Source organism: Erinaceus europaeus, chromosome 2 (assembly GCF_950295315.1).
Source record: "Erinaceus europaeus chromosome 2, mEriEur2.1, whole genome shotgun sequence".
NCBI lineage: Eukaryota > Metazoa > Chordata > Mammalia > Eulipotyphla > Erinaceidae > Erinaceus > Erinaceus europaeus.
The window spans coordinates 80,694,353-80,722,241 of NC_080163.1; the positions used below are offsets into that span (position 1 = coordinate 80,694,353).

At 34.4% G+C, this 27,889-nt stretch overlaps 1 protein-coding gene across 4 annotated transcripts in view; it reads left to right on the top strand.

Moving 5' to 3' along the window:
* The window catches only part of TUSC3 (tumor suppressor candidate 3), a 119,013-nt gene that overhangs the window by 18,800 nt on the left and 72,324 nt on the right, over positions 1 to 27,889 (top strand). For 3 of the 4 annotated variants that reach the window (XM_007516273.3, XM_007516274.2, XM_016185236.2), the window contains exons 2-3: positions 4,608 to 4,777; positions 25,459 to 25,576. In XM_007516273.3, the coding sequence (XP_007516335.2) occupies positions 4,608 to 4,777; positions 25,459 to 25,576 (288 nt within the window). The remainder of the gene's footprint in view (positions 1 to 4,607; positions 4,778 to 25,458; positions 25,577 to 27,889) is intronic. The other variant, XM_060183333.1, reaches the window with a different exon arrangement.

Below are 27,889 nucleotides of genomic sequence, written 5' to 3' on the forward strand. Positions count from 1 at the left end.
CACATTAAAGTAGTTAGGAAAGTCTTTTTGAGTATATTCTGGAACTATATTAACCAGAAAACAGGAATTAAAGACATGTACTGAAAATTTATGCTTATATATGAACTTCTGGTCTTCTGTTTCATACTTGATCATTTATGAAGTTCAGTACTCTTAACCACTACACCACTTCCTAGGTGGCTAAAATGGATTTATTTCTTATTAAGAGAGCACTGCTTAGCTTTGGCCAGATTCTGGGCTTACTACAGCTTCTGTTGCCTTAGGTGGACAAGTTCTTTGCATGATCAGCAGAGCTGATTCCCAGGAACCTGACCTAGATCCTTAAAGCATTTGAAATTATATTTTGGTAATGAGGAAAAAACTTTGAGCTGATGCATTGCTTTTAGGTAATATATAGTAAATATTTAGTGATCAGAATCTAATTTGTATGTGTATACATATACACCCACATTTATTAAAAAGAACAAACAAAATATAACATATTCTCTGACCTGTCATTGATAAGTTTTGAAGTACTTCATTCTTTCTAGATTTAAGATAAGCAATTGTTATGAGCAGCTAGCTATTCCCAAACTTTTTAGACTTACTGATTCAATCAGTCTGATTGAAATGTGTTTCAGATAAAAATATATATTGGAGTTTTATATAGTTCTTGTTATTGTAATTAAGAACCTTATTCCACTACTAACATTCTATTTACATGTTAACTACATTGCAAGTTTTTCTTTTGATTTTTTTTTCTGTCCACATATACTTTAGTGTCATGATAATGTCCCTTTTTACTGAAATTTTGGTTGTCAGACGACTTTTAATTGCATTCTAATTAAGCACTGATACAATGTTGTAACTTTTGCTCTTATAAAAAGTAGTACGATATATTTTGTTCCACTGAACTTTGGACCATAAATAGTGTCACCGAAATAGATTTTTCTATCTTCTTTCAGTTAAATACTTTTAAATTGATTTAAAGGGTCCAGACCGTGGCTTACCTGGGTAAGCAGACACATTATAGTGATGCAGATGTCTCTCTCCCTATCTTTCCCATTCCTCTCAATTCCTCAGTTTCTACCCAATAATAAATAAATAAAAAGATTAAAACCCTTACAATTGATTTAAAGCAAGATTTTCAAAAGTCAGTTTAAAGTGAAAAATATTTTTAGCCAATTTTCAACTGATAAAACCTTTTACTTTTGATTTACTATATAATACATGCTTGATGTAGAACACATTTCATGTTGTTTGGTCTTATTTGGAAACTATGATCTTAGTGTTTAGTGTTAGGTGTGGTAAGTGATGTTGAGATGTTTTATGAGCCATGCATTTATTCTGCAGAATTGTGGAAAACTTTACCCAGAAATTAAAAATCAAAATAGTAAGATACCATTTTCACCTATTAAATGTGAAGACTGGGAATGTAGGATGGAAAAAGAAAGAATAAGATTTAAATTAAAATCTTTGTCTTTTCCTGGTTCTTAAAGTTCTTTATATGTACTGGTATAGTTAAATGATTTATTTTAAAGAAGAATATAAAGCAGGAGGATAGAACAGGTGGTAACTCAGCATTAAGAGAATGCTCTGACTGCATGAGTCCCTGGGCTCCACACCCAGCACTTCACTACAGAGTAGTACAGTGATCTCTTTCTCTTCTTAAAAAATAATGAGAGGGGTCTGGGCCATAGTGCAGTGAGTTAAGCATATATTGCGCAAAGCACAAGGACCGACATAAGGATCTGGGTTCCAGCCCCCAGGTCCCCACCTGCAGGGGGGTTGCTTCACAGGCAGTGAAGCATGTCTGCAGGTGGCTATCTTTCTCTCCTCCTCTCTCCATTTCTCTCTGTCCTATCTAACAACAACAGCTATAACAACAATAATAATAACCACAATAAGGGCAACAACAAGGACAACAAAATGGTAAAAATAGGCTCCAGGAGCAGTGGATTTGTAGTGTTGGCACTGAGCCCGGTGGTAACCCTTGAGGCAAGAAAAAAAAAAAAGAAAGGAAAGTGTGTGGGTATGCATTTAATGAGAAAAATTTACTAAAACTACTGGAAACACTTGGACATAAGTGACTTTTCTTTTAAAAAATCTTTTTTTTTATTTTTAAATTTTTTAATATTTATTTTATTTATTTATTCCCTTTTGTTGCCCTTGTTGTTTTATTGTTGTTGTTGTCATTGTTGGATAGGACAGAGAGAAATGGAGAGAGGGAGGGGAAGACAGAGAGGAGGAGAGAAAGATAGACACCTGCAGACCTGCTTCACCTCCTGTGAAGCGACTCCCCTGCAGGTGGGGAGCCGGGGTTCGAACCGGGATCCTTATGCCGGTCCTTGTGCTTTGCGCCACCTGCGCTTAGCCCGCTGCACTACAGCCCGACTCCCCATAAGTGACTTTTTAAGACTAAGTCCCTCCTGCTTTAATTGGTAAATTACCTTGCTTGATTTCTAATGTGGATGTTCTACGTTTGCATGAAGTGTCACAGTTTGTATAATTAAAATACTTTATTGTATAGTTTATTTTATTATTTGTTCTAGACTCTACTTACCAAGTGACTCAGTATAATAAAATCTCATTAAAAATTATGTTTTTTCTCTAAGACAAAGACTGGTAAATTATGCCTAACTTGGAAAATACTAAATTATTTTGCTTCTCCAAATTAAAACTAAGGTTAGTAAAAGTTCTTCTTAGTCTTTAGCTAGTTACATGCAGAATAGTATATTTCAAATCATTTTCCTTTCAGTTTAAGATTATTCCATATGAATAAATATTCATAGTAAATTAGCAATGAGAAATAAAAGCTATTATATATATGCATGGCTGAAGTCTGAGTAATATACTTTGAGGGTAGGATCTACTTCAGCTGATATTTGCTGAGGTAAAGTTGTCTTAATTTTTTTATCACAGTAATTAGACCAATCTTTTTTTCCCCATACAGTTAACCTGCTATTGTGTCATTCTTTACATGCTCTTATGATGCCATATTACTAACTCAGGCATCATATCCTTGTCCAGTTTACTCTCCTCTCTCTTACCATTCGCATTGTTTTTTATTCTTCTTAGGTTGGTGCAGAGCCCTTCAACCCCAACTTATCATAAAATACCTACCTCCCTTTATCTCTCTTTTAAAAACGATATTGAGGTATAAATTGTTAATGTAATATTTAATACATATCATAGCAAACTTAATAAATGTATATACCTGTCTGTGGTCTGGGATTTGGCACAGTGGATAAAGCATTGGACTTTCAAGTATGAGGTTCTGAGTTCGATCCCTGGCAGCACATGTACCAGAGTGATGTCTAATTCTTTCTCTTTCTCCTGTTTTTCTCATTAGTAAATAAAATACTTTATATAAAAAAGTACTATGTTATATGGCAAACAAACCTCTAGAACTTACTCTAAATTTTTTCATGGTAGAAACAATAAGCATACATTCTCACTTGGTCAGTTGTAGTGCAAAGAATTCATTCCTAGACCTCATACATGCCTGCAAGTCATGTATTTGTCCTGTTGATCAACTCCCTGGTGAAAGAATTAGAATTTTACATCCATTATGGAACAGATAGATGCTTTTTCTTCCTTCAGTCCCTGGCAGTCATCTCTCTACCCTATACTTTTGAGTTTGACTGTTTTATATACTTGAGTTAAGTAGAATGATCCAGTATTTGTCCTATGACTGGCTGGCTTCACTTAACATAATCTCTTCATCTATACTCTTTCAAATGGTAGAATTTCTGCAAGCAGTCTGATAAAAAGAAACTCTGGGAATTTACATTAGAGAGAGAGTTCTCTGGTTAGGATGTGTGACCCAGGTTTGAAATCCTGGCATCTCATGGGTTATCACAGCACTGGGAGAGTCTCTAGGGCTGTGGAATTTCAACCTCATGCTGTGTCTTTGTAACTAAATAAAAAAGTAGTATCATGCAAACTTGAAGACCTAGCTCCACAAACAAAATATCAAACCAAAACACCCTTTGAGAAATCTCCTCCAAATCATTGTTCATTTCTGAAAACTGATTGTTTTCTTTTCCTTGTTGTTGTTGTTCTTCTTCTTTCTTTCTTTTTTTTTTTTTTACCTTTCAGTGCTTCTTAGGCTTGTTTTATATGACCCAAGTGTTTTTAATTAATTTTTAATTTATTATCTTTTGTTGCCCTTGTTGTTTTATTGTTGTAATTATTATTGTTGTCGTCCTTGTTGGACAGGACAGAGAGAAATGGAGAGAGGAGGGGAAGACAGAGAGAAGGAGAGAAAGATAGACACCTGCAGACCTACTTCACCGCTTGTGAAGTGACTCCCCTGCAGGTGGGGAGTGGGGGCCTCTAACCGGGATCCTTCTGCCTGTCCTTGCACTTTGCAACACGTGCGCTTAATCTGCTGCTTTACTGCCAGACTCCTGACCCAAGTCTTTTAATGGAAGGATTAGGAATAATATTCGGTATCTATTGTATAATCTTTGAATTTATTAGGGGAAATAATATATTGTATGTATATGTCATCAATAATACATTCACAATATAGAGTTTAAAAGAAATTGATTTGGGTAAAATATAAAGATTTTGCTTAAAGACTACAACCCTGTCTAATTTTAAGTTCCTTTGTTTAATTACAGAATCTTTTAGCTGAAAAAGTAGAACAGCTAATGGAATGGAGTTCCAGGCGCTCAATCTTCCGGATGAATGGTGATAAATTCAGAAAATTTATAAAGGCACCACCTCGAAATTATTCTATGATTGTTATGTTCACTGCTCTTCAGCCTCAGCGGCAGTGCTCTGTATGCAGGTAAATAATCCATTTAAATGTCTTTCTGTTTGTTTAATTAAATCCTTTAAGGACTGGCATGATATTGTTAAAATTTTGAGTGGAAAAGACCTTTCACCAAGTATAATTAGCTCAGATATCACACAGTTTGGAGGTGTGAGAGAGCTTTTCAGACCAATGATAGATAGCTAAAGGAATTCACTACCATTAAACTAACCTTACCAAAAATGCTAAAATGATTTATGTAAGAAAAAAAGTAGTCAATGATTTCACTCATATGGGGCATATAAAGTAAAAAGGAAAATGCAGTGAAAACAAACCTATATAATCAATACTGTAGAACTAAGGTGACAAAAGGAATTAGAGAGGAGAGTGGGTTGCAAGAGAGGAGGTTGCAAGAGGTCCAGTAGACTTCAGTGGGTATTACCTACTTTGCTGGTAGGTATGGTGAGTTATGAAGAGGTGTAAAATTGTCTTTCAGAATCACATGTAATTTCGTAAACCAAGGTTACCTCATTTTTTAAAATAAAGTGGTACCTAAGGCCAAAAAATTAACTTGAATACCCCATACATATATATTTTATTTTACATATATGTACATAAGAGAACTATATGATACTTCTTCATGGTGGTCAACTATGTGCATTTAAAAGTAAGCACAGAACCACAATATTCTAGGGAGTGACTTTAGTAGGCTAATATCTTTTAGTGTATAAGATAATTACTGGCTGTTTTTCATATAATCCTATGACCTGTATAAAATTGAACAGATAAGTTTTGTCATCTCTTTGCAGCCTGTTAACAATGAATTAGCTGCCTTCAACATAGTATCTCACCTAGGTATTGTTGCAGGGATTCCCTGCTTTTATAGTTCCTCTGCTCCCAGGGAATTCAATTTCCCCTAAAACCCCTTTTCTATAGAGGGGGTAGACAGAGCAGTAGAGACAGAGAACGCTGGAGTATTGCTCACCTCTCATGAAGCTTCACCTGTACAGGTGTTCCCATATAGTGGTCAGGGACTTGAGCCTTGGTTTTCACAGAAGGTAAAGTATATGCTATCACCTGGCCCCTAATATATTCCTTTGTAATATTTAATATGAGGATGTATTTTGATCTCAAGAAGGTCATTTATTTTTTCACTAATTCCAAATATTAGAAATTTTTATGGTATGAATGTAAAAAAGTTTGAGGTAAATGAGCTACTTTTCAGTGAGAATATACTAGAGAAAATTTTGGATAAGTATAAATATATAATAATGCCTTATAAAGTTTTTACTTTTAGATAATTGTAGGGTTCAAATGCAACTGTAAGAAATAATGGAGATCCTGTGTAACTTTTAATCTAGCAGCCCCTATGGTGATATCTTGAAAATTTAGAGTACTAAATGACAAGAAGATTATTACTATTTTATATAGACTATAGAGAAGAATCTTCTATTTTTGCATTTTATATCCATACACACTCTGCTTCCACTGTTAACATTTGTCCTGTATGTCTATAATTTCACTATTTTGTGCAAATTATATTAAGACCATAGAGTATATGGTCTTTTAGGTTTTTTTTTTTTCACTTAACGTAGTTCCCTGAAAATCTAAAGTGCCAGTACTTTATTCTTTTTGTTATGAGTAACATCCCATGGTATGACTATACTATACTTTGTTTCATCAATTGAAAAATATTAAGTATTCAGGTTATTCTTACATGATAAATTTGGTCTTGTTTTTTTTTAAAGGCCCATATTAGAAACAGCCAATTTTTCTTAAAATAAGAATTATATTCCCCAGGTTTTTTGTTGTGTTGTGTAATTTTAGATAGTTTTTATAATACTGCTATAGTTTATTACAGTTCTGTAGGCTTATTATAAATCTCATAGTTATAATTTAGAAACTTAGTGCTTCCTTTTGTGAAACATTTCAGTCTTTTTTGTTTCCCCATGGACTGAGAATTTCTTCTATACTTAACTTATAGATTCTCTAGTTGCTTTTCTTTGCTGGAAGGCTTATGAATGAGCTATTGCTTTCCTTATAAGCCCTCTTAGCAAATCATTCTGCTCTTCCTTCATGCAGTTAGTTTATTCACAATTTTTAGAATTCAATTCTCACCTTCCTCAGTGCTAACATCAAACTCCTTGGCCAAATAAAGTTGTTAATTAATACTACTCAGTACAATTCTCACCTCCTGTTTTAACTCCAAACTTCTTTTTATCAAAATGTACTACAGAGAATATTCCCTATTCCTAAGAATATTCCTAAGTTGCAAAATCTTAGAGATTTAGATTTATTCTGCTACAAAGTTACTTCTTTTTTCCAAAAATCATTAAAAATTCTAAGAGTAAACTATATACTTCTCTTTGGGTGGGGGGTGGTGGGCAAGAGATGGCTCACCAGGTAAAGTATACACTTTATCATGTATGAGAACCAGTCTTTACTGTGGATAAACACAAATAAGAAAATTTAGTTGAAGACAAAAGGAAAACCAAAAGCCACATGATTATTTCAGTAGATGCAGAGAAAACCTTTGATAAGACAAGGCGTAGCACCCGTTCATGGTCAAAACATTAAAAAGACTGGGCACTGATGGGAAGTTCCTAAAACTAGTTGAGTCTCTATACAGAAAACCTACAGCCAACTTCATACTCAGTGGCAAGAAGCTGAATGAAAACTTTCCCTCTCTGGTCAGGTAGAAAGCAAGCAAGGCTGGACACTATCACTGGTAATAGTCACCATAATATTAGAAACCGTAACCATAACAATGAGGAAAGTATTAAGAGGATTCAGATTGGAAAAGAAGCTAAGTATCACATTGTCTGACCTCAAACTATACTACAGAGCTAAAGTAAACAAAACTGCTTAGTACTAGAACTAAAATAGCCACATAGACCAATGGAATAAAAATCCATCAAATAAGTCCACATAATTATAACCAACTAATTTTTTAAACTTTTTAAATTTATAAAATGGAGATATTGACAAGACCATAGGATAAAAGGGGTATAATTCCACACAATTCACCACCAGAACTCCCTATCCCATCCACCCCCTCCCCCCAAAAGCTCTTCTATTCTTTTTCCTTCTGGGAGTATGGTCCCAGGGTCATTATGGGGTGCAGAAGGTGGAAAGTCTGGCTTCTGTAATGGATTCAGTGCTGAACATGGGTTTGACAGGTCAATCCATACTCCCAGCCTGTCTCTCTCTTTCTCTGGTTGGTCGGGGCTCTGGGGAAGCAGGGCTCCAGGACATACTGGTGGGGTCATCTGCCCAGGGAAGTCAGGTAACCAATGAATTTTTAACAAGGGGCCCAAAGTATTATATGGGTGAAGGAAAGTCTCTTCAACAAGTGGTGTTGGGAAAATTGGTTTGAAACATGCAAATGAATGAAACTATGCACAAAAGTCAACTTCAAGTTGATGAAAGAGAACATGGACATTAGACCAGAAACCATCATATACACTGGTAGAACACTTCATGATCTTTGCTTCAAAAAGGTCTTCAAAGATTCAAATCCCATAGCAATGGGTACCACTACCCTAACAGAAAGGCACCATATAATATGAGAGGACATGGATAGAAACTTAAACAAGAAAGAGATCCAGAAGGCCAACAAACCTATGAGAAGGTGCTTAAAGTCACTATCAGAGAAATGCAAATGAAAACAACTTGATACCATTTTACACCTGTGAAAATACCTTACATTAGAAAAGACAGTAAGCAACCAGTGATGGAGAGGATTTGGGGCAAAGGGACACTTCTACATTGATGGAGGGAGTGTAAATTGGTCCAACTCTTGTGGAAAACAGTCTGGAGAGTTCTCAGAACACTATAAATGGGTGTACCACATGACCCAATAATTTCTCTCCTGAGAGTTTAACCAAAAGAAAATAAAAACACCTATTAGAACAGATATGTATATACCTCTATTCATAGTAGCACAATTTGTAATCCCAGAACTTGGGAAGCAACCCAAATGTCCAATGACAGAGTGACTAAAACATTATGCTATGTTTACATGATGGAATACTACACAGCAGTTAAAAATGAAGTAATTTTCTTTGCATCATCCTGGATGGGATTTGAAGATACCATGTTAAGTAGGTAAGCCAAGAAAAGAGAAGGACAAATACTGAATAATCTCATTTTGTAGGAAAGTCTTAATAAATAACAGCAGGGAGGGAGAACACAGAGTGAAACAAAAACTAGGTGTGGTATATTGCATCAAAGCAAAGAATTGTGGGTTAAGAGTGGAGAAAGGGGTGGAAGGAAACTTTGGGGTCCTGATGCATTATGAAATTATACTCATGTTTCAGTGACTGCACTGTAAAGAAAAAAATATAATAGATGCTTTACAGGACTTGTCTGTCAATTCTGTGTCACTTCTGGACTTGTTTTATTACTGTAATTTAATTCCCCCTCAATTAGTAATAAATGAAGCCAAGCTAAAGGAAAGTAAGTACATATAGAATCAAGGAGTGTGCATATATAACCAAGTTTTGGTGGTATGTCCTAGATTAGTTTATTACTGGAATTTAAATATTAAAGTCAACATTTAAAAAGCAGGGGTAGTTGGTGGTACACCTGTTTGAGCACACATGTTATAATGCACAGACTTGGGTTCAAGCCCCAGGTCCCATGTGTAGGGGGAAAGCTTTGGGAGAGGTGAAGCAGTGTTGTGGGTTTCTTTCTGTCTCTCTCATTCTCCTCTCCTTTTCTCTTGATTTCTGTCTCTAGCCTATATAATAAAAATCTAAAAAAAATTAAAAAACAGCTATAAAGCTCTTTTAAAGAGGAAGTTGAATCAACTTTATTAACTTATTAGATGTTAACTGTTGAATGTCTTTATAACAGTTCAGTATGTGTAAGCTAAAATTTTGGGAGTACCATATTAAGTCTAATATATATATATATATATATACATATATATATATATATATATAGTAATGTAATCTAGTTTTACATTATTTGTTACTATAAAAGACCAGAACAAATTTTATTTATAGATGAGAACATCTCTAAGAGAAAGTTCCCAACTATGATTATTAATCTTTTAGGCACAGATCTATCAGTCAGCATTTCTTAAACTCATTAGCTCACTCAAAGCTTTTATTCAAAGTGGCTTCTAATAATATTGACCTGCAATTGAAGATTTCTTACAAAATCATGTGAAAAAATAGCTTATCAGCCTTTTTGTTTCATTACAGTATGGACATATTTGTTATGAAACTGATTTTAGCATGATTACTTAAGGTGAAAATGTTGTATCAATAATTGTTCTTGTGCATTACTTAATGGACCTAAAAGTATTTTATAAATGATTTTAGACCTATGGCTCCTACCATCTTCTCTCTAATATTTCTCTATGGCATTAAGTTTTTCTCTTCCTTGCTACTGGGGCATAATATTTTCCTCCTTTTTTAGAATAAGAAACTCATAATGTTCTCATATTCTTCACCAGGTTTGACTAATGCAAAAGAATTGATTGAACTCATGAACAGCTTAGTATAAATTATATTTTGGGTTATTGTTGTGCTCCATCCAGTTTAATTTTTTTTTCAAGTTGAAGGGATATAACTTGTCTGTATTAAATTTTTTCTTAGATGTATCCTCTGTATAAACCCAACTCGAATTCTATCCAATGAACTTTCATTATCTGAGAGGCATTGTAGTGTTCTGAACTTCTATTTTCTGTATTATGTGCACATTAAGTATATCCTTTAACCTAGCATTTTAAAATTTTCAACCATACAGAAAACTGAATGGTGTAGAGATACTAGTATATGCAGTATATATATATATATATATATATATATATATATATATATATATAGATATATAGATATATAGATATAGATAGATAGATAGAGAGAGATTAATTATTAACATTTTACCACTTTTTATTTTGTTCTGTCTTAAATTTAGATACAGGCGTCACATTTCAACAAATGTTTAACTTAATAGACATTTTGTAATATCATTCTTATAAACCTCAGTCTGTATCTTTTTTTTTCATAGCAGCGTATCTGAGAGATTATGCTCATAATCTGTTTGTAATATATATAAATTGGAAAGAACCCAAATCAACATAGAATAGTATCAGGTCGTATATTCATATCATGGAATAAATATACAGCAACTGCAAGATGATTACAAGTAAATAATAAAAGTATAGTGTATTATAAAAAGTAATTGTCAAAGTTGGATACAATATCTCAAGACAGGTATAATTAATCTATTCATTATTTAGGGATGCATAATTCTGTGGGAACCAAGGGGGTTATGATTGATCAGAAAGGTTTATAGCAGCTCAAGAAATGTGCAGCAGGTAGAGCACTTGACTTATAATTTTCAAGTATGAGGTCCCAAATTGGATTCCAGCACAGCATATGCCAGAGTAGTGCTCTGACTCCTAATTTAAAAAAAAATCATTTATTCTTTATTATTTAATGGATAGTCAGAGAGAAATTAAAAGGGGAGGGGGAGATAGAGAAGGAGAGAGAGAGAGAGTGAGAGAGAGAGAGAGCATCCTACAGCACTGCTTCATAGCTCATGATACTTCCTACCTGCAGGTAGGGGACCAGGGGTCTGAACCTAGGTCCTTGTGCATTATAAGTTGTGTGCTCAGCCAGCCACTACCTGGCTCCTGATTCTTTGTCTTATTCTCTGTCTTGCCAATACATCTAAAAAAAATAATAAATAGGGACTGGGTGGTAGCACAGTGGGTTAAGCGCACATGGTGCGAAGCGCAAGGACTGCCATAGGATCCCCATTCGAGTCCCCAGCTCCCCACCTGCGGGGGTGTGGGGGGGGGATTGCTTCACAAGCAGTGAAGCAGGTCTGCAGGTGTCTTTTTTAAAATTTTTATTTATAAAAAGGAAACACTGACAAAAGCCTCACTCTGTATCTTTTAAGTCTATTCTTACATAGTGAGAATATGATGATTGTTTTTAAGTGAGTCAGAATTACTTCCGTAACATAATGTCATACTGTTGATTTTTCAATTATACACTTGTTGCCAAAATTCACCTCTTGCATTTAATGTTATTTTACTTCTTTAGTCTCTTAATATTCTCACATGTTTACAATGACTTTAAGACTCCCAAGTTCTCTTTTTTTTATCTTTTAAAATTTTTATTTATTTATTGGATAGAGACAGAAGGCAAGATGAAAGGGGGGGTATAGAGGAGAGACATTTCTTTCTCATATTTCTGTCTTTAAAAAAAGCCACAGCAAAAAAAAAATCTAGTGCATATTTTTCACATTTATGGGGCTATATCTAGAGGGTAAATTCTTAGGAATGAGAATTCTGGATTTATAGAATAAATGTATATTTGTTTTCATTAGTTATTGTTAGCTTGACATTCAGAGACCTTGTGACATTTTGCACTATCAGTAGTAATATGTGAAAGTGGTTGTTTTTCTAAACTTTGAAACCGAATGTGGTAGAAAGTACAGAATTAGTTTTAGTGGGCTAAAGTCAGTGTTTTTAGGGCTATGTTGATCTTGAGAGCTGTAAGAGAAAAATCACTTCCTTGCCTTTTTAGCATCTAGATACTACTGTCAGAATCCCTTCACAGAGGTCCAAGCTTCCATCTTTGAAGCTATCTGCATCACATCTTCAACACATTTTTAGTCCATAGCCATGTCATGATCATACTTCCGATATAACTCTCATACTAATTTTCGTTCTCTCTTTTATTAAAAGAGATTGTGATTATACTGGACTCTGACAACATAGTATAAGATCCCTGCCTTAAGATCATTAGTTGTCATATCTTCATAACAGATGTAACATAGTTATAGTTTCTGGCAATAGGGTGTGAATTTTTTGAGGGTACTATTTGTAAGGTTCTGTTGTATATATTTCTGTATTTACATTTATATTGTTGACTGAATTTGGAATATAGTTTTGTATATAGTAGGAAATAAGGATCTTTTTTTTTCTTTTATAGTTGTTCTAATACTAATGATTTACAGGGGTATAATTCCATACAGTTTCTGCCACTAGAATTCCATGTCCAGTCCTCTCCATTGGAAACTTCCCTATATTTTATCCCTCTGGGAGTATGGGCCAGAATTCTTTATGGTGTGCAAAAGGTGAAATGTCTGGCTTTTATAATTGATTCTCCTCTAGACTTGGACATTGGCAAGTCCTATTTTAAGATTTTAAAACTTAAAATTTTTAATCATTTACTGTCATCAGATTTAATCATAATGACTTTATGAGAATAGAAGTCTCTATTTAGGCTCCTCTCCCTCCTTGGATATTCTAAAGTTTATCCTGCATTTTATTTTCTCATGAATTTTAAAGTTAATTGGTTTGCTTCCAGAAAAATATTTGAGTTCCTGTGAGGTTGTTTTTCTCCTTACTTACAGATACTTACTGAATTTTAATTTAGAAATGAATAAATTTTATTGAAGGCTTTTTAAGGGTCTTTGAAAAAATATATATATCCTCAATGTATTTCCTGATAGTGAATCATTCTTAACAGTCCTGAATTGAATTCTGTTTGACATTGCTATGCTATTTTAAACATTTTAATTTGCTTTAGCATTTCATCTAAGACTTTCATATTTACATTCACATTCATAAAGTTACTTATGGTTTCTTCTTCAGTTTCAGTTTCTTAGTACTTTAGTCTTTCTCTTTTTGGTAATTTTATTTTCATAGGAGATTACTAACGTGTTCAAATACTTGTTGATTATGGGTTTACAAAAGTGATTTCTGGTGTTCTGTGGTTATCTTCCCTTTGTTATTAGGTTTTCTTTGTCTGCCTTGTAGATCAGCATTTTGATTCACTGGTATAACTGTTTTCTAATTACATTTATTTATATATTTTTATAATCTTTATAATTTTGATTATGAAATTATTAATTTGTTTTGTTTATTGAAAGAAATATACAGTATTCCTGTATATTTGCTACTTTCATAAATTGTTAGAATTTCTTTGCATTTCTTGTTTACCTACCATTTGAGTTTTACATTTTCATAAGAAACGTGGTAGTTTTGTTATTCAATTTTATTATATTTTGTCACACATTATCTTGTTTCTATGTAATTATTTTTATTTTCTTGCTTATGGTAATTTTAATTAATTAGGAAGTTAATGCCAGTATTTATTTACAATGGGTAAAGTTTAATATATAAAAATGTCCCTAGAATTGACTATATTGCTTGGGTATTTTATATTCCCATTTAGATTGTATTTAGAGTCTTTTTAGTTTTCTTTATATTTTTCTGTTACATGAGTATAAAAGCCACATTAATTGCTGCTTAGAATTCATGTAATGTTTTATTGTGAATTAAACTGCTGCTTAGAATTCATGTAATGTTTTATTGTGGATTATGAATTCTAGGATATAATTTGCTGTTTGTTTCAAATATGTTTGGGTTTTAAATCCTCCTTGTCAGATATCAGTATACATTCATGTTTTCTTTTTACTTTCTCTTGTTAATCTTCTCTTTTGCCCCCCCCCCAGGCAGCATAAAATTGGATTTTACCTTGTGAATCAATCTGAAGATAGTTTTCTTTCAATAGCCAATGGAAGGGGTTTTACTATATAACAGGTAACAGAAAGTTAGAGGAATTTCAAGTTATGTAACAGTTTTATGGATGCTAACAAGAAAAGTACTTTAATAATATCAAAAGCAATAGCATCATGATACCATGTATCTCACCTTTGTTCCAATTATTCTATGCCTCTGTTTTTGTTAGATGTAACTTACTTTTTTTTTTGCTTGTATTTCTAGATGCAGATTGTTATGTGTAAAGTTGCCCGTTGTTATGTGCCTTTATATTCTGTAGTATTATTTTCATTTTTGTGACGTTATAGCTCAAATTAGTCTTATTTTATCTTTTGGTAAATCTACATAGATTTTGAAAGATATTAGTTTATTGTCATTACAGGAATCCAACAATTTTCCACAAATAATAAACTTTTAATGAATGAATGATTTTAATGAATGAAATATATGTGGATGCTTTATGTCAGAGAAAAGCACATTAAAAAGTTGCTTGTTGCATAGTTATACAAATAGGCTATAAAATAGAATTTTATATTTTTAAAATGTTACAATTACGTTTGAATGTAGTCTTGATAGTTATTCAGGTATTGAGAGAATTTTTAAAAATAGTTTTAATTATCTTTACTTATTTATTGGATGGGGGGTGATAGGGAGAGAGACAGACATCTGCAACATTGCTAAACACTTGTAAAGCTTTCCTCCTACAGGTAGGGACCAGGGGCTCAAACCTGGGTCATTGTGCATTGTAACATGTATGCTCCACCAGGCACGCCCCTAGAGATGAAATATTCTTAAAGTCACTAATCAGGGAAATGAAAATAAAAGTAACAATGAGATACCACGTTAGCCCTATGAAAATGTCATGCATTAGCAAAGAAATCCCAACTATTGGAGATGTTAGGGGTGGGGGTGACTCTCTAGCACTGTTGGCAGGAATATAAATTGGTCAGACCTCTATGGAAAACAGTCTGGAGATTCATCAGAATTATAGAAATCGACCTACTTATGACCCAGCAATCTCTCTCCTGTGAATTTAACCAGGGAAAACAAAAACATATCCGAAAAGACCTCTGAACACCAATCAGTGCTGATAGCAGCATAGTTTGTAGTAGCCTAACCTTGGAAGCGACCAAGATGCCCAGGGCAGATGAATCACTAGGAAAGTGGTGGTACATACACATGGTGGAAGAAAGTTGAAGCAAAGGAAGAACTTGTCTAGTTCAGTAAAGGAGGTAAAAGACTTTGGTCCTAGTACAGAGAGGGGAAATGGTTTGAGATGAAATTTGAGCATGCAGAAAGTACACTGAATTTTAAGCTAGATGTTGAATATGTTGAGATTTGCATAGGTTTGTCATTTACTACAGACTTTGAAATTCTCATACTTTTAACCTTCTGATGCCAAGGGAAGTTAAATTATTAATGCTGTCTTGCTAAAAAGGAAGGGAGAATATATAACACTTATATGTTTTTAGGATATGAAATACAAAAACATTATCTAAGTTCAGGAGTCCACAATCTGTAGATTTCAGGCAATACATTATATATTTTATAAGAATAAGAATAGTGTCCCCACCTGCAGGGAGGAAGAAGCTTTATGAATTTCAGTTCACATTACTTTTAATTTATTTATTTATTACCTTTTGTTGCTCTTGTTGTTTTATCGTTGTAGTTATTGTTGTTGTTGAATAGGACAGAGAGAAATGGAGAGAGGAGGGGAAGCCAGAGGGGGAGAGAAAGAGAGACACCTGAAAACCTGCTTCACCACTTGTGAAGTGACTCCCCTGCAGGTGGGGAGCCAGGGGCTTGAACTGGGATCCTTGCGCTTAACCTGCTGTGCTACCACCCAACTCCCTAGTTCACATTATTATGTGAAATAAATCAGATATTCTGGAAAGGTCCAGTATTCACTGCTGATCTTTATTGTCTTAGTTTTTTCCTTTTGTTAAAAATATTAACAGAATGGTATATATAGTGTGATATTTTATATTTTAGTATATATGTGTGTGTGTCTTTAATCTAGATTCTTGCTGTACAACACCGAGTGTGAACCCTAAGGAAAGGTATGGTGTTTGGGTCAATGTAGGTTCATCTCTGGTAAAACATATATCATTTGGGCAAATGATCTGGAAAATGGAAAGCTATGGATATCTCAGGATAACAGGTACATCAAAATAAGGTCTTCTCTGTTTTGTAACATACCTAAAACTTCTCTAAAGATAGTTTTTAAAGTTGTTTTCCCCTTTTGTCACCACTCGGGCTTCAGCATTCCAGGACAATTTTTCAGATAGAAGTAGAGATGGAATGATAGAGCACTGAAGCTTTACGTAATGCAGCAGGGAGTAAGCTCAAACTTGGGTTGTGCTCATGACAAAGCAAGCATGCTATCCAAGTGAACTCTTGCTGGCTCAAAAATCCAGTTTTTAAAAATTATTTATTTATTTATTTATGCCCTTGTGTTACCCTTGTTATTTTATTGTTGTAGTTATTATTGATGTCATTGTTGCTGGATAGGACAGAGAGAAATGGAGAGAGGAGGGGAAGAGAGAGGGGGAGAGAAAGACACCTACCTGTAGACCTGCTTCACCGCCGGCCAGTGAAGCGACGCCCCATGGGGGCTCAAACTGGGATCCTTAAGCCGGTCCTTGCGCTTTGCGCCACGTGAGCTTAACCCACTGTGCTACTGCCAGACTCCCCAAAATCCAATTTTTTAAATAATTTTTGATATAAGTAATTAGGTGACAGTACTTTGAAAATTATGTTTGTGTTGGTATCCATAGCTGTGAGTTTAGTCATAACCTGACTTTTACTGAGTTTGAATTCTATTGACTCTCAGTTACGTTTACGGGACAGAAACAAGTTGATTAACTTCTGCCCTTCATATGAAATGAAGATAAAAACCAGTGTCTGGGGAGTCAGTCAGTAGCGCAGCGGCTTAAGCGCAAGTGGTGCGAAGCACAAGGACCAGCTTAAGGATCCCAGTTTGAGTCCCCGGCTTTCCACCTGTAGGGAGGGTCGCTTCACAAGTGGTGAAGCAGGTCTGCAGGTGTCTGTCTTTCTCTCCCTCTCTGTCTTCCCCTCCTCTCTCCATTTCTCTCTGTCCTATCTAATAAGGAGGACATCAATAACAATAACTACAACTGTGAAAACAACAAGGCAACAAAAGAGAAAATAAATATATTAACAAAACTGTCTGTATCATAAAACCATATGAAAATTAAGTGAGACAGATATAAATACATTAAATGGTTTATGGTACATAGCCGACGTCATAAAATATTGCTCAGGATGTCTTCATCTTAGTACAAAATACCTACTCTCCCTTTCATGGCATACAGTTTCTATAATCTGCGTCTTCCTTTTTTATTCATTACAGTGATTCTGTAAAGGTTAAATATATTTGTTTTTTTAACACATCAGGTTAAGCAAAGAAGTAGCAAGGCATCCTGCATGATTTAAGGAGTGAGCTAATGCTTTTCTAATTTGATTTGTTCAGTTGTCTGGTAATATTCAACAGACACTTTTAATATCAAAATTTCTGGTCATGTTATTACAAATATGATTTCCCTTGCTTTGAACATGTTCATTGCAATTTTTTGCATTAATTTTTTAATCTGTGCTTTAATAATGATTAACAAAATTATAGGATAGCAGGGGTACAATTACTTCTACCAGAGTTCCCTATTCCATCCCTTCCATTGGAAGCTTTTTCCTATTCTTTTATCCCTCTGGGAGTATGAACCAAAGAATTTTATGGCGTGCAAAAGGTAGGAGATCTACCTTCTGTAATTGTTTCTCTGCTGAATGTTATGGATGTTGGCAGATCAGTCCATACCCCCAGCCTGTTTCTGTCTTTCACTATAGGGCTCTGAGGTGAATTTGGTAAGAAAAAAATCATTGCCCCCCACACCTATGGGAGGCAATCTTTGACTATTAAATGGAGAAAGGAGAGTCTTTTCAACAAATGGTGTTAGAAAAATTGAGTTGAAATGTACAGAAGAACTTTTTTGTTCCATTTCATTGTTGAACACTGTAAATGTTTCTCTAGTAAATCAATATTTCCTGAGCCAAAGCCCTTAGTCTTTCTTATTTTTACCATTCCATATTCTGTTTTTATTCATTTCTCTAATAATTGTTATTTTCAGTTATTTATTATATGTAAAATATATTTATGTAGTAGATAAGAAATTTACTATATGATTAAAGAATCAGCTTTTTTTATTTTACTACTTTCTGTGTTAGGTTTGGCACAGTCTTAATTATGTATTTATTGATTACTATTACATACTCCAAAATTCAAATGATTCAAACTGAATTGTAACTATGCATGTTATCTGTAGCTTAATATAGTTTCAGCTTGCATTTTGATTTTAAGTATTTAAGTCATATATTTCTTTTTTTAATTTTTATTTATTTTCCCTTTTGTTGCCCTTGTTTTTTATTGTTGTTGTCGATGTTATTTATATCGTCGTTGTTAGGACAGAGAGAAATGGAGAAAGGAGGGGAAGACAGAGAGGGGGAGAGAAAGACACCTACCTGCAGACCTGCTTCACCGCCTGTGAAGGGACTCCCCTGCAGGTGGGGAATGGGAGGCTCAAACCCGGATACGCTGGTCCTTGCGATTTGCACCATGTGTGCTTAACCCGCTGTGCTACCACCTAACTCCCTTATGTCATATATGTCAAGTTAGTTGCTTTTCAAGGAAAGTTGTCTGAGTTTGGTGAAGAAAAAAAAATAGATGTATAGAAAAACCAGAGTCGGGTGATAGTGTAGCTGGTTTTAAGCACATGTGGTGTGAAGCGCAAGGACTGAAGGAAGGATCCCCGTTCGAGTCCCTGCTCCCCACCTGCAGGAAAGTAGCTTCACAGGGGGTGAAGCAGGTCTGCAGGTGTCTGTCTTTCTCTCCCCCTCTCTGTCTTCCTCTCCTCTCTCCATTTTTCTCTGTCCTATCCAACAACAATGATATCAATAACAACAGTAGTAACTACAACAATAAAACAACAAGGACAACAAATGGGAATAAGTAAATAAATATTTAAAAAACAAAGTTCTAATGTTCACACCTTCATTGTCTTACCTAATAGCACCTTATATAGTCTACAGTGTAGTAAGTAGTGTACTGTTTAATCTTCAGTTCTGTAGAAACATTCTGTCTAATATATTCTTATATATTCAGCAGTTTTCTGAGTATGTGTAATAGAGCCAGAGTAAAATTACTATTAGAATCTTTGTTGATCATACTATTTACCAGATTATTTTTCTCCTTAGGTACAAGAAGTACTTGTGTGCTCACACCTGATTATATAATCTCCACTATTTCTATCTAGATTTATCTACTTGTATGTAGGTATAAGTATGATTATCTATAAAAACTGTATTAACTTGAGTTTTTTGTGAAGACATATTTTGGTGTAATTATTTAAATCATATTTATTATGATAAAAGGCATATATTTGGATTTTGATGTGTTTGTTACTTTATATATAGAAAAATTTAATTTAAAGGACAAATCATATGCCTTTAAAAATAGCTCAACATGTGATAAAGATAAAATTGCACTCTTCATGTGAAATAGATTATTAACTTGTCTACAGTTCTATATAATCATTTAAGTTTTATATAACTTTTTACAAAAGGGTTATTAAAAGTATTTGGAAAAGGTGATTTTTTTTTTCTACTTCCCATAATAAAAGGTAGAGGCTATGTAATATAAAAGACTTCATGGAACTGTGCCATGCCAGCAGTTATTACTTAAGCCTTCCTGAATACTTTCATGCTACTTGACTGCCCTCTTCAGGATATATATAAGTATACTAAGACAACTTACAGTGCTACCTAAATTTATTAGACTAGTGCTATTCATATGAACTACACAAACTGAATGTTTTAGTCGGCACCATTAGAAATATATTTGAGTTCATTGTATGAGTGCAGTTATGGTTTCCAGTTTACAGCTTGAAGTGACAGTATGGTCTGAAAGGAGCACTCCTAATACTATAGTTTGCTCCATTAGTCCTAAGCTAAATGGATTGATGCAAAAAAAAAAAAAATCCAGTAAATTTTTGTATTTGGAATTAGTTGGGATTCCTCTGTTTTTAACTCTAAGCTCACAAAAAATTGGAAGATTGGGAAGAGTAAGAAGAAATGAAGGTTTAGGAGAACAAGGCTTACATTATTGAGAGGGCTACTTGTATCCATTTCTGGATCATTGCATTATTTTAATGAATGACATATCTGTTAAATGATACTATTGCTACAGTATTCAGGAGAAAAAAGTTCCCATTTACCCATTGTTTTAAATTTTCTTTAAAAAGTGAAAAGAGTTGAGGAAATATTTTTCTTGTCTTCTCAAGTAATTACCTGCTCTAACTATTTTCCTAACTAGAAAGTTGGCTGGTTGTTTTGGCAGTATAGATTCTAAAGAAGAATATGTATGAAATAGGCCATATTTTTATTCATATACTGCTGTATTATATTAGCCTCATATTTTCCCAGCTAGGTCACTGTGGTAATTTTCTAAGTGTTTTTAAACATTTTCTTCAATAAGGTGGCTTACTTAATTAGTAATTTTAATGATTCAAATTTTTCAGAAGCATGGAGAGTTCACTGCTTAAAAAATAAACTCAAGGTCCTAATTCTACTGCTTGTATTCTCCTGTCTTCAACATAAAGCTTATGATATTCTATTGCTTGAGCAAAACTTATACATTTTAAATGAGGATGGTCTTTATACTGCAGCCATCTTGCTATTCTCTCCATGTACTTTCTACTTAAATCTTCCCACACAAAACTTGGTTTTTTTCCTAAATATTTTATTTAATAAGTAAATAGAGACAGATGAGAGGGAGAGAAAAAGAGAAACCTACAGCACTGCTTCACTGCTTATGAAGTTTTTCCCCTACAGGGGGGATCCAAGGCTTGAACCTGGAATTTTGAGCATTGTAGCATTTATGCTCTACCGCCTCACCCCTTTAACTGAATATTTTATATATACACTTTTTCTAGACCACTATGATCCTATATTGGGTTGTCAGAAAAGTCGTGATGCTTTTTTCATAGAAAAAAAATACATCATGCCTTTTCCAACAGCCTAGTGTATTGCCTAATTTATAAAGGATCAAACCTTTATGAAATGCCTATTCTATATTAGGGCTTTGACATTGAACAGTCATAAGCAAGAGCAGTCCAAATAGAGAAGTACTGCACAGTAGAAAATCTCTATTTCACACAGTTAGTTCTGCAGTATTGCAGATGAGATTGGAGAGCGGGTGGACTTTGAGGACATGGGATATCTTAAAGAGAAAAAAGACCCTATGAATATGGTATATGCAAAAAGACACTTTCGGCCACCTTTCTGTCAATTGTCTTCATTATATAAATAGAACCTTCTTAGGACTCTGAAACTGAATAGATTATATAATGAAAATTAAAAAGAAAACAACTGTGGTAGGGAAATAATGTAGTGGTCATGCAAAACATAAGGCGGTATGTGACACCAAAGCAAAGAACTCAAAGGAAGGAAACAGGATGAAGGGACACTGGGATCATATCATGTCTCCTAGACACCAGTTAAGTGGAGAAAAGAGAGGTTTGCTTATGTGATAGACTATATGGTAATCCATTAACTACCCAATTAAAAAATGAATAAATGAGTGTTTAATGCTAAAAGAGGACTTCACAGGGGTTCCACACCTCTTGGCAAACTCCTCCTTTCTGCAAAATGAAAGATAAGAGAGGCAGAGAGATACAGATACAAGAGGATGAGATGTACTTTCCTGGAACCTTTTATTGCATTTACTTTCTAGAGATGTTTCCTTTTTTTGTCTTTAATTCTTTTAATCTTTCTTGTTTAAAGTTGAACATGTTGAATTATAATCTCTAGACCCTCTTCTTTCACTTCCTTCCAATATAGTCCATCTGTCTATGGTTGTACCATCCTGAGCACACACAGTCTTGTTCAATATAATCCATTTATTCCTTTTTTTTTCCCTGTGAGTTTTATTTACTCTATTGGTGCTTAACTTGAGTGGTCATAGTTTAAATTTATGGGAACTCTTATTTTATTTTGTTTCTTTTTTATGTGATAATGTATTTTTGTGACTATTAGAAGAAGTAACCTTATGTGGATCCTGATTATCCATGCCCCTTTGGGTATATGAAGACAAAGACTTGATTGCTTATGTGTGCTTATGGGATAAATCCTGTCTCCCACCAACTAAACTTGCTGTCACTGTAATCCCTCAAATGCAGTATACCTCTCCTGTAACACAGTTATAAAAGTGTGTGTGTGTGTGTGTGTGTGTGTGTTTTCATTGAGGGATAAATGGTTTATAGTACAATGCAGCTGTTGAGACACTGGATGTAATTTCTCATCACTCCATGATAGATGTGTGGAGAACACTCTGACCTCCAGTTTAGACCTGTTTCCATCCTCATCTGTCAGGATGCCAGTGCTCTCTTTATTCCCTCTCCTGTCCTAGAGTCCTGTGCTTTGATAAACTATGCCACAACTGGTTCAAGTTTAATTTTGTATTTTCCTTCACTGTCCTTGTTTCTTAAGTTCCACCTTTAAGCAAGATCATCCAGTATATTTTCTTTATTTTCTCCTTGGTTTATGGAACTTGAAGGAACTATGTTGAGTCAAAGGAGATAAAAACTGGGCAATAACTAGGGTTGCCAAAGCAACCTTGTGGAAAAAAAAAAAAAAAAGACTGGAGGCATAATACTTTCTGCTCTCAAGTTATACTACAGACTTACCAGAATCAAAATTGCCTGCTACTGGAACCAGAATGTAATTAGTCAATTACAATTTCTAGTTAATTGGAAACAGGTATAGGTAGAATAGAATTGAAAGCCTAATAGAAACAGGCTGAGGGTATGGATCGACTTGTCAACACCTATGTTCAGTGGAGAAGCAATTACTGACACCTGACCTCTGACCTTCTGTACCCCAAAAAGATATTTGGTCCATACTCCCATAGAGATAAAGAATAGAGGACTGGGGTCCAAGTGGTGGTGCGTCTGGTTAAGTGCACACACTGCAATGCTCAAGAACCCAGGTTCAAGCTTCTGGTCCTCCTGCAGTGAGGAAGCCTCACAAGTGGTGGAGCAGGGCTGTGGGTGTCTTCCTCTCTGTCACCCCCTTCCCTCTCAATTTCTGACTGTATCTATCCAATAAGTAAAGATAATTTAAAAAGTTAAAAAATTAGAGAACCTTCCAATGGAGGGGATTGGGTAGGGAACGCTGATGGTGGGAACTGTGTGGAATTATACACATTGTATCCAACAATCTTATCTATCATTATTAAATCACTAATGAAAAAAAAAGAAAAAGGATAGATTGCAATGAAACATTCATGCAAAGAAAAAAAATTGAAAGCCTAGAAATAAGTGCTCTCCCTCCCCTACTAATGGGCAACTAATTTTTTTTTTGCCTCCAGGGTTATTTCTTGGGCTCAGTGCTTGTACTACGAATCCACTGCTCCTAGAGGCTATTTTTTCACCTTTTGTTGCCTTTGTTATTATTGTTGTTGTTATTGCTGTCCTTGTTGTTGGATAGGAAAGAGAGAAATGGAGAGAGGAGAAGAAGACAGAGATGGGGACAGAAAGATAGACCCTTACTGACTTGATTCACAGCTTGTGAAGCAACCCCCTACAGGTGGGGAGCTGGGTGCTCAAACTGGGATCCACACACCTGTCTTTGTGCTTTGCACCATGTGTGCTTAACCCACTGTGCTATCGCCTGCTCCTGGACAACTGATTTTTGACAGAGGATCCCAAAACATTAGATAGAGAGACTAAATTGGATTGAAACATGTGGATAGTGCTGGAAAGACAACATAATGGTTATGCAAAAAGATTTTCATGCTTGGGGCTCTGTGATGCCATATTCAGTGTATGGCACCACTATAAGACAGAGCTGAGCAGTGCTCTTGTCTTCCTCTCTGTATTTCTCTGTGTATCTCTCTTTCACGAAACTAAACTAAATAAAATATTTTTTAAAAAATATGATGGGGTCGGGGTAGGTAGCATAATGGTTATGCAAAGAGACTCTCATGCCTGAGGCTCCAAAGTCGGAAGTTCAATCCCCACCACCCCAGCACCACTAAAAAGCCAGAGTTGATTAGTGCTCTATATGGATCACTCCATATCACTATGCAGAAAAGTTAACTCAACATGGATCAGTGGCATAGACATTAAACCAGGAACTACTCAGTACCTAGAGGAAAATACTGACAGAACACTTCATAGTCTATGCTCCAGAAATGTCTTCAAAGGCTGTAGCCATTCAGCATGGAAAACAAAAACAAACTATTTAGGAATACTTAATCTGATAAGCTTCTACATAGCAAAGGGCACTATCATCAAAACAGAATGACTATAGAATAAGAGATCTTTATACAACATGTAGCAGATTTAAAGGGCTATTAATCAAAATATAACAAGAGCTCACTAAGCTCAGAACAAAGAAACAAACACCCCCTTAAAAGTGGGTTGAGAATATGATCACAAAAACCTTTTTGCTTCACTCTGAGATTTGGAGGCATGGAGAGTGATTGCAAACAAATATGAAGTGATAAAATTCTTTGTCTCCGACCCAGAAGTTGTCCATCTTCTACCAATACCTATGAAGCAGTAATTGGCTAAAATTTTTAAAATAGGTAAAAAGTCTCAGTCTTTCAGTCTTTATGTGGATTTCCCATTACTGCAAACTCCATTGAGATTGCTACTTCTCAAGGACATTCCACATAATTTCATCTCTTAGAAGAAAAGTTGTTAAATTTTTTAAAAGATTCAGGCTTTGGGCCCATACAATTTCTGTTAAAACTACCTAAACCTTATATATCACATAGCAGCCATAAACAGTATTTAAATGAGTTAGTGTTACTTACTGTGCTGCATTAAAACTTTATTATAGATTATGATTTTTTTTTTTTTAAACCAGACCTCTGGCTTATGATGGTGTGGGGAAATGAACCTGGGACTTTGGAAGCTCAGGCATGAGAGTCTGTTTGCATAACCATTATGCTATCTACACTCTACCCTGACAATGAATTTTTATAATTATCATGTTGCATGTCATGGATCATTTTATAGTTAAAACACAAACTGTCTGACCTTTCTATGGAGCTGTTGTATTCAGTTTTGCTCATACTGAGTGCTTGCTATGTTTCCATTATTTTTATCAGGCAAGCCAATGAAGAATATCAAATACTGGCAAATTCCTGGCGCTATTCATCTGCTTTCTGTAATAAACTCTTCTTCAGCATGGTGGACTACGATGAGGGGACAGATGTTTTTCAACAGGTAAGATTTAAAGCTTATTTTGCTAAAATATATAACAGGCTATGGATGATACATTTTTCATTGATGCATTAAAGTTAATGTAAAAGTAGTCATAATCTGATTTGACTAAAGTAAGTTTAAGTACTATTATTCTGTTGTACTCACTAATGGCAAGAACTATGCAATAAACACATTTTAAGTTTTCCATTACAGAGGACAAGTGACTTTGTATTATATAATGGTAGGTTTGTATTGTATTATCTGTTTTGATCTTTCAATGTATATATTTTCCAAATATATATATGTATTTTATAGTGACTTAGAAGTGTTCTACTACATGTGGAATTATTTTCCCTCCTAAATTAATATGTGGCAGCCATAATCTCCTATGTAACTGTAATTTTGATATAGTCTTTGAGTTAATTAGGGTTAAAAAAAAAGTCATAAAGATTGGGTCCTAATCCAGTGTGACTAGTCTCCCCATCAAAAGAGACACTAGGAATCTCTTTACAGAGAAAAGGACCATGAAAGAACACTATGAAGAAAATTATAGTCTGCAAACCAGGAAGAGAGGTCTCAACAGAAACCAACCTAACACCTTAATGTATTTCTCATTCTCCAGAATTATGAAAAAAAAAGTTCTTATTACTTAATTCATCCAAATTTATTTGGGTTCAAGCCCCTGGTCCTTACTCACAGGAGGAAGCTTTCACAAGTAGTTTATCAGATATCTCTCTCTTCTCCTTTCCCTCTCAATTTCTCTGTCTCTATCCAAAATAAATAGATAATGTTGGGTGAAGTGAAAGTATACTTTATCCAAAGTTGCAAAATTAGTGTATTATACAGCTAAATTTGAGGTTGATATTATGAGTCCTAAAGCTCTTTTCTTTGCTGTTGCCTTACAGTCAGTCATTAAGGATTGCATTTTTATCATTACTTGATCAAGTTCTTTTCAAATATGAAACTTACTGTAGCATTTTATATTGACTAATTTGGCTATTATATTCTTAACTTTTCTCACATGTGACACTCTTAGGCTAATGTTTTGTCAGGTTATGGAAAGGCATTTAATTTTGTAAAGTTTCTAGAGAACTAATTGTAAATGGGTCATTAGTGAGTATTTTTGCTTATTTGCATTCTTACTGATTATTAATTCATCTTTGCCCGTTTCTTCTTGAAGGTAAATTCTTTTTGCTGCCAGTATCCTTTACCCTTGATCTTTTCTGTTAGTATATCTCACTTAATTCTTACACTCAAAATTGATTTTGCCTTTTGGGAATCCTTCTCAAGTTCACCAATTCAGCAAATTTTATTGAGTTCCTTTTCTAGTGGAGAACTGGGTAAAAAATACACATCTTTCATCCCCATTTAGGGGTTTAATGGTAAGGAAGCTAGTGATAATATTTATTAAAATAGTTATAATAGTTATAAAATAGTTACAAAATGCCCATTTTTAATAACCTTAAACAAGAAATACTGCATTCCAAAAGAAGGTCTCTATAGATTGTCAGCTGCATTGGCCTTAAGAGATCCTCAGAAATGCTAGTCATTATATTGAATTCTGTCTAATCTGCCCTGACCTGTGAACTAAATGAATACAGAAGGTTTAGTTCATTATGGTACTTAAGTACATACTCAGTATATCATATACATTATTTCTTTCTTTGCATCATCAAATATACTGTTTACATTGCAGTAAATATTTTCTTGGTCTTTTGAAAAATAAATATTTTATTCAAATATTCATTTTAATTGTCTCACAACTACTATAAATAAAGTCAAAACACTATTCAGCTGATCTTTACACTCATTATTAAGGACATTGTGGGTGTGGGTGAGGACTATAGCAATCAGGAGAAGACAGACTTGGATTTTGTGAAAGATTAACCATCTGACTGCAGCTCTTTTGAAGAAATTCAGGCCATTGGTAGCTAGAATTGGTTTATAAGAAGAAACACAAATAGAAATTTTATAGGTATTAGAATTGAATTTGGGATGGTTTTCAGTTGAAAAATTTCCTCAGGTTAATTTTAATTCAGCAGAATTCTCAATAAAGAACTGCTTTTACTCAGTGTTTTTTAAAACCTAGCTCCTGGCTTAGCCAGAATTTTTACTTTAAGTTGTAGAGATGCATAAAAGTTTATAGCAGTTAATGATTTTCTTGGGGAATTACCTGTAAAAATAGGAATGCTTTGCTTTACTTGAGAACAACTGGAGTGTTTTCTGTCTTTATTTAACCTTTGAATCATATTTTGTTGTAGTACACTTTACATTGATCTTTTAAAACGTTGTCAGAAATGTATGGGGTTTTAATGTATTAATTACATTATCCGA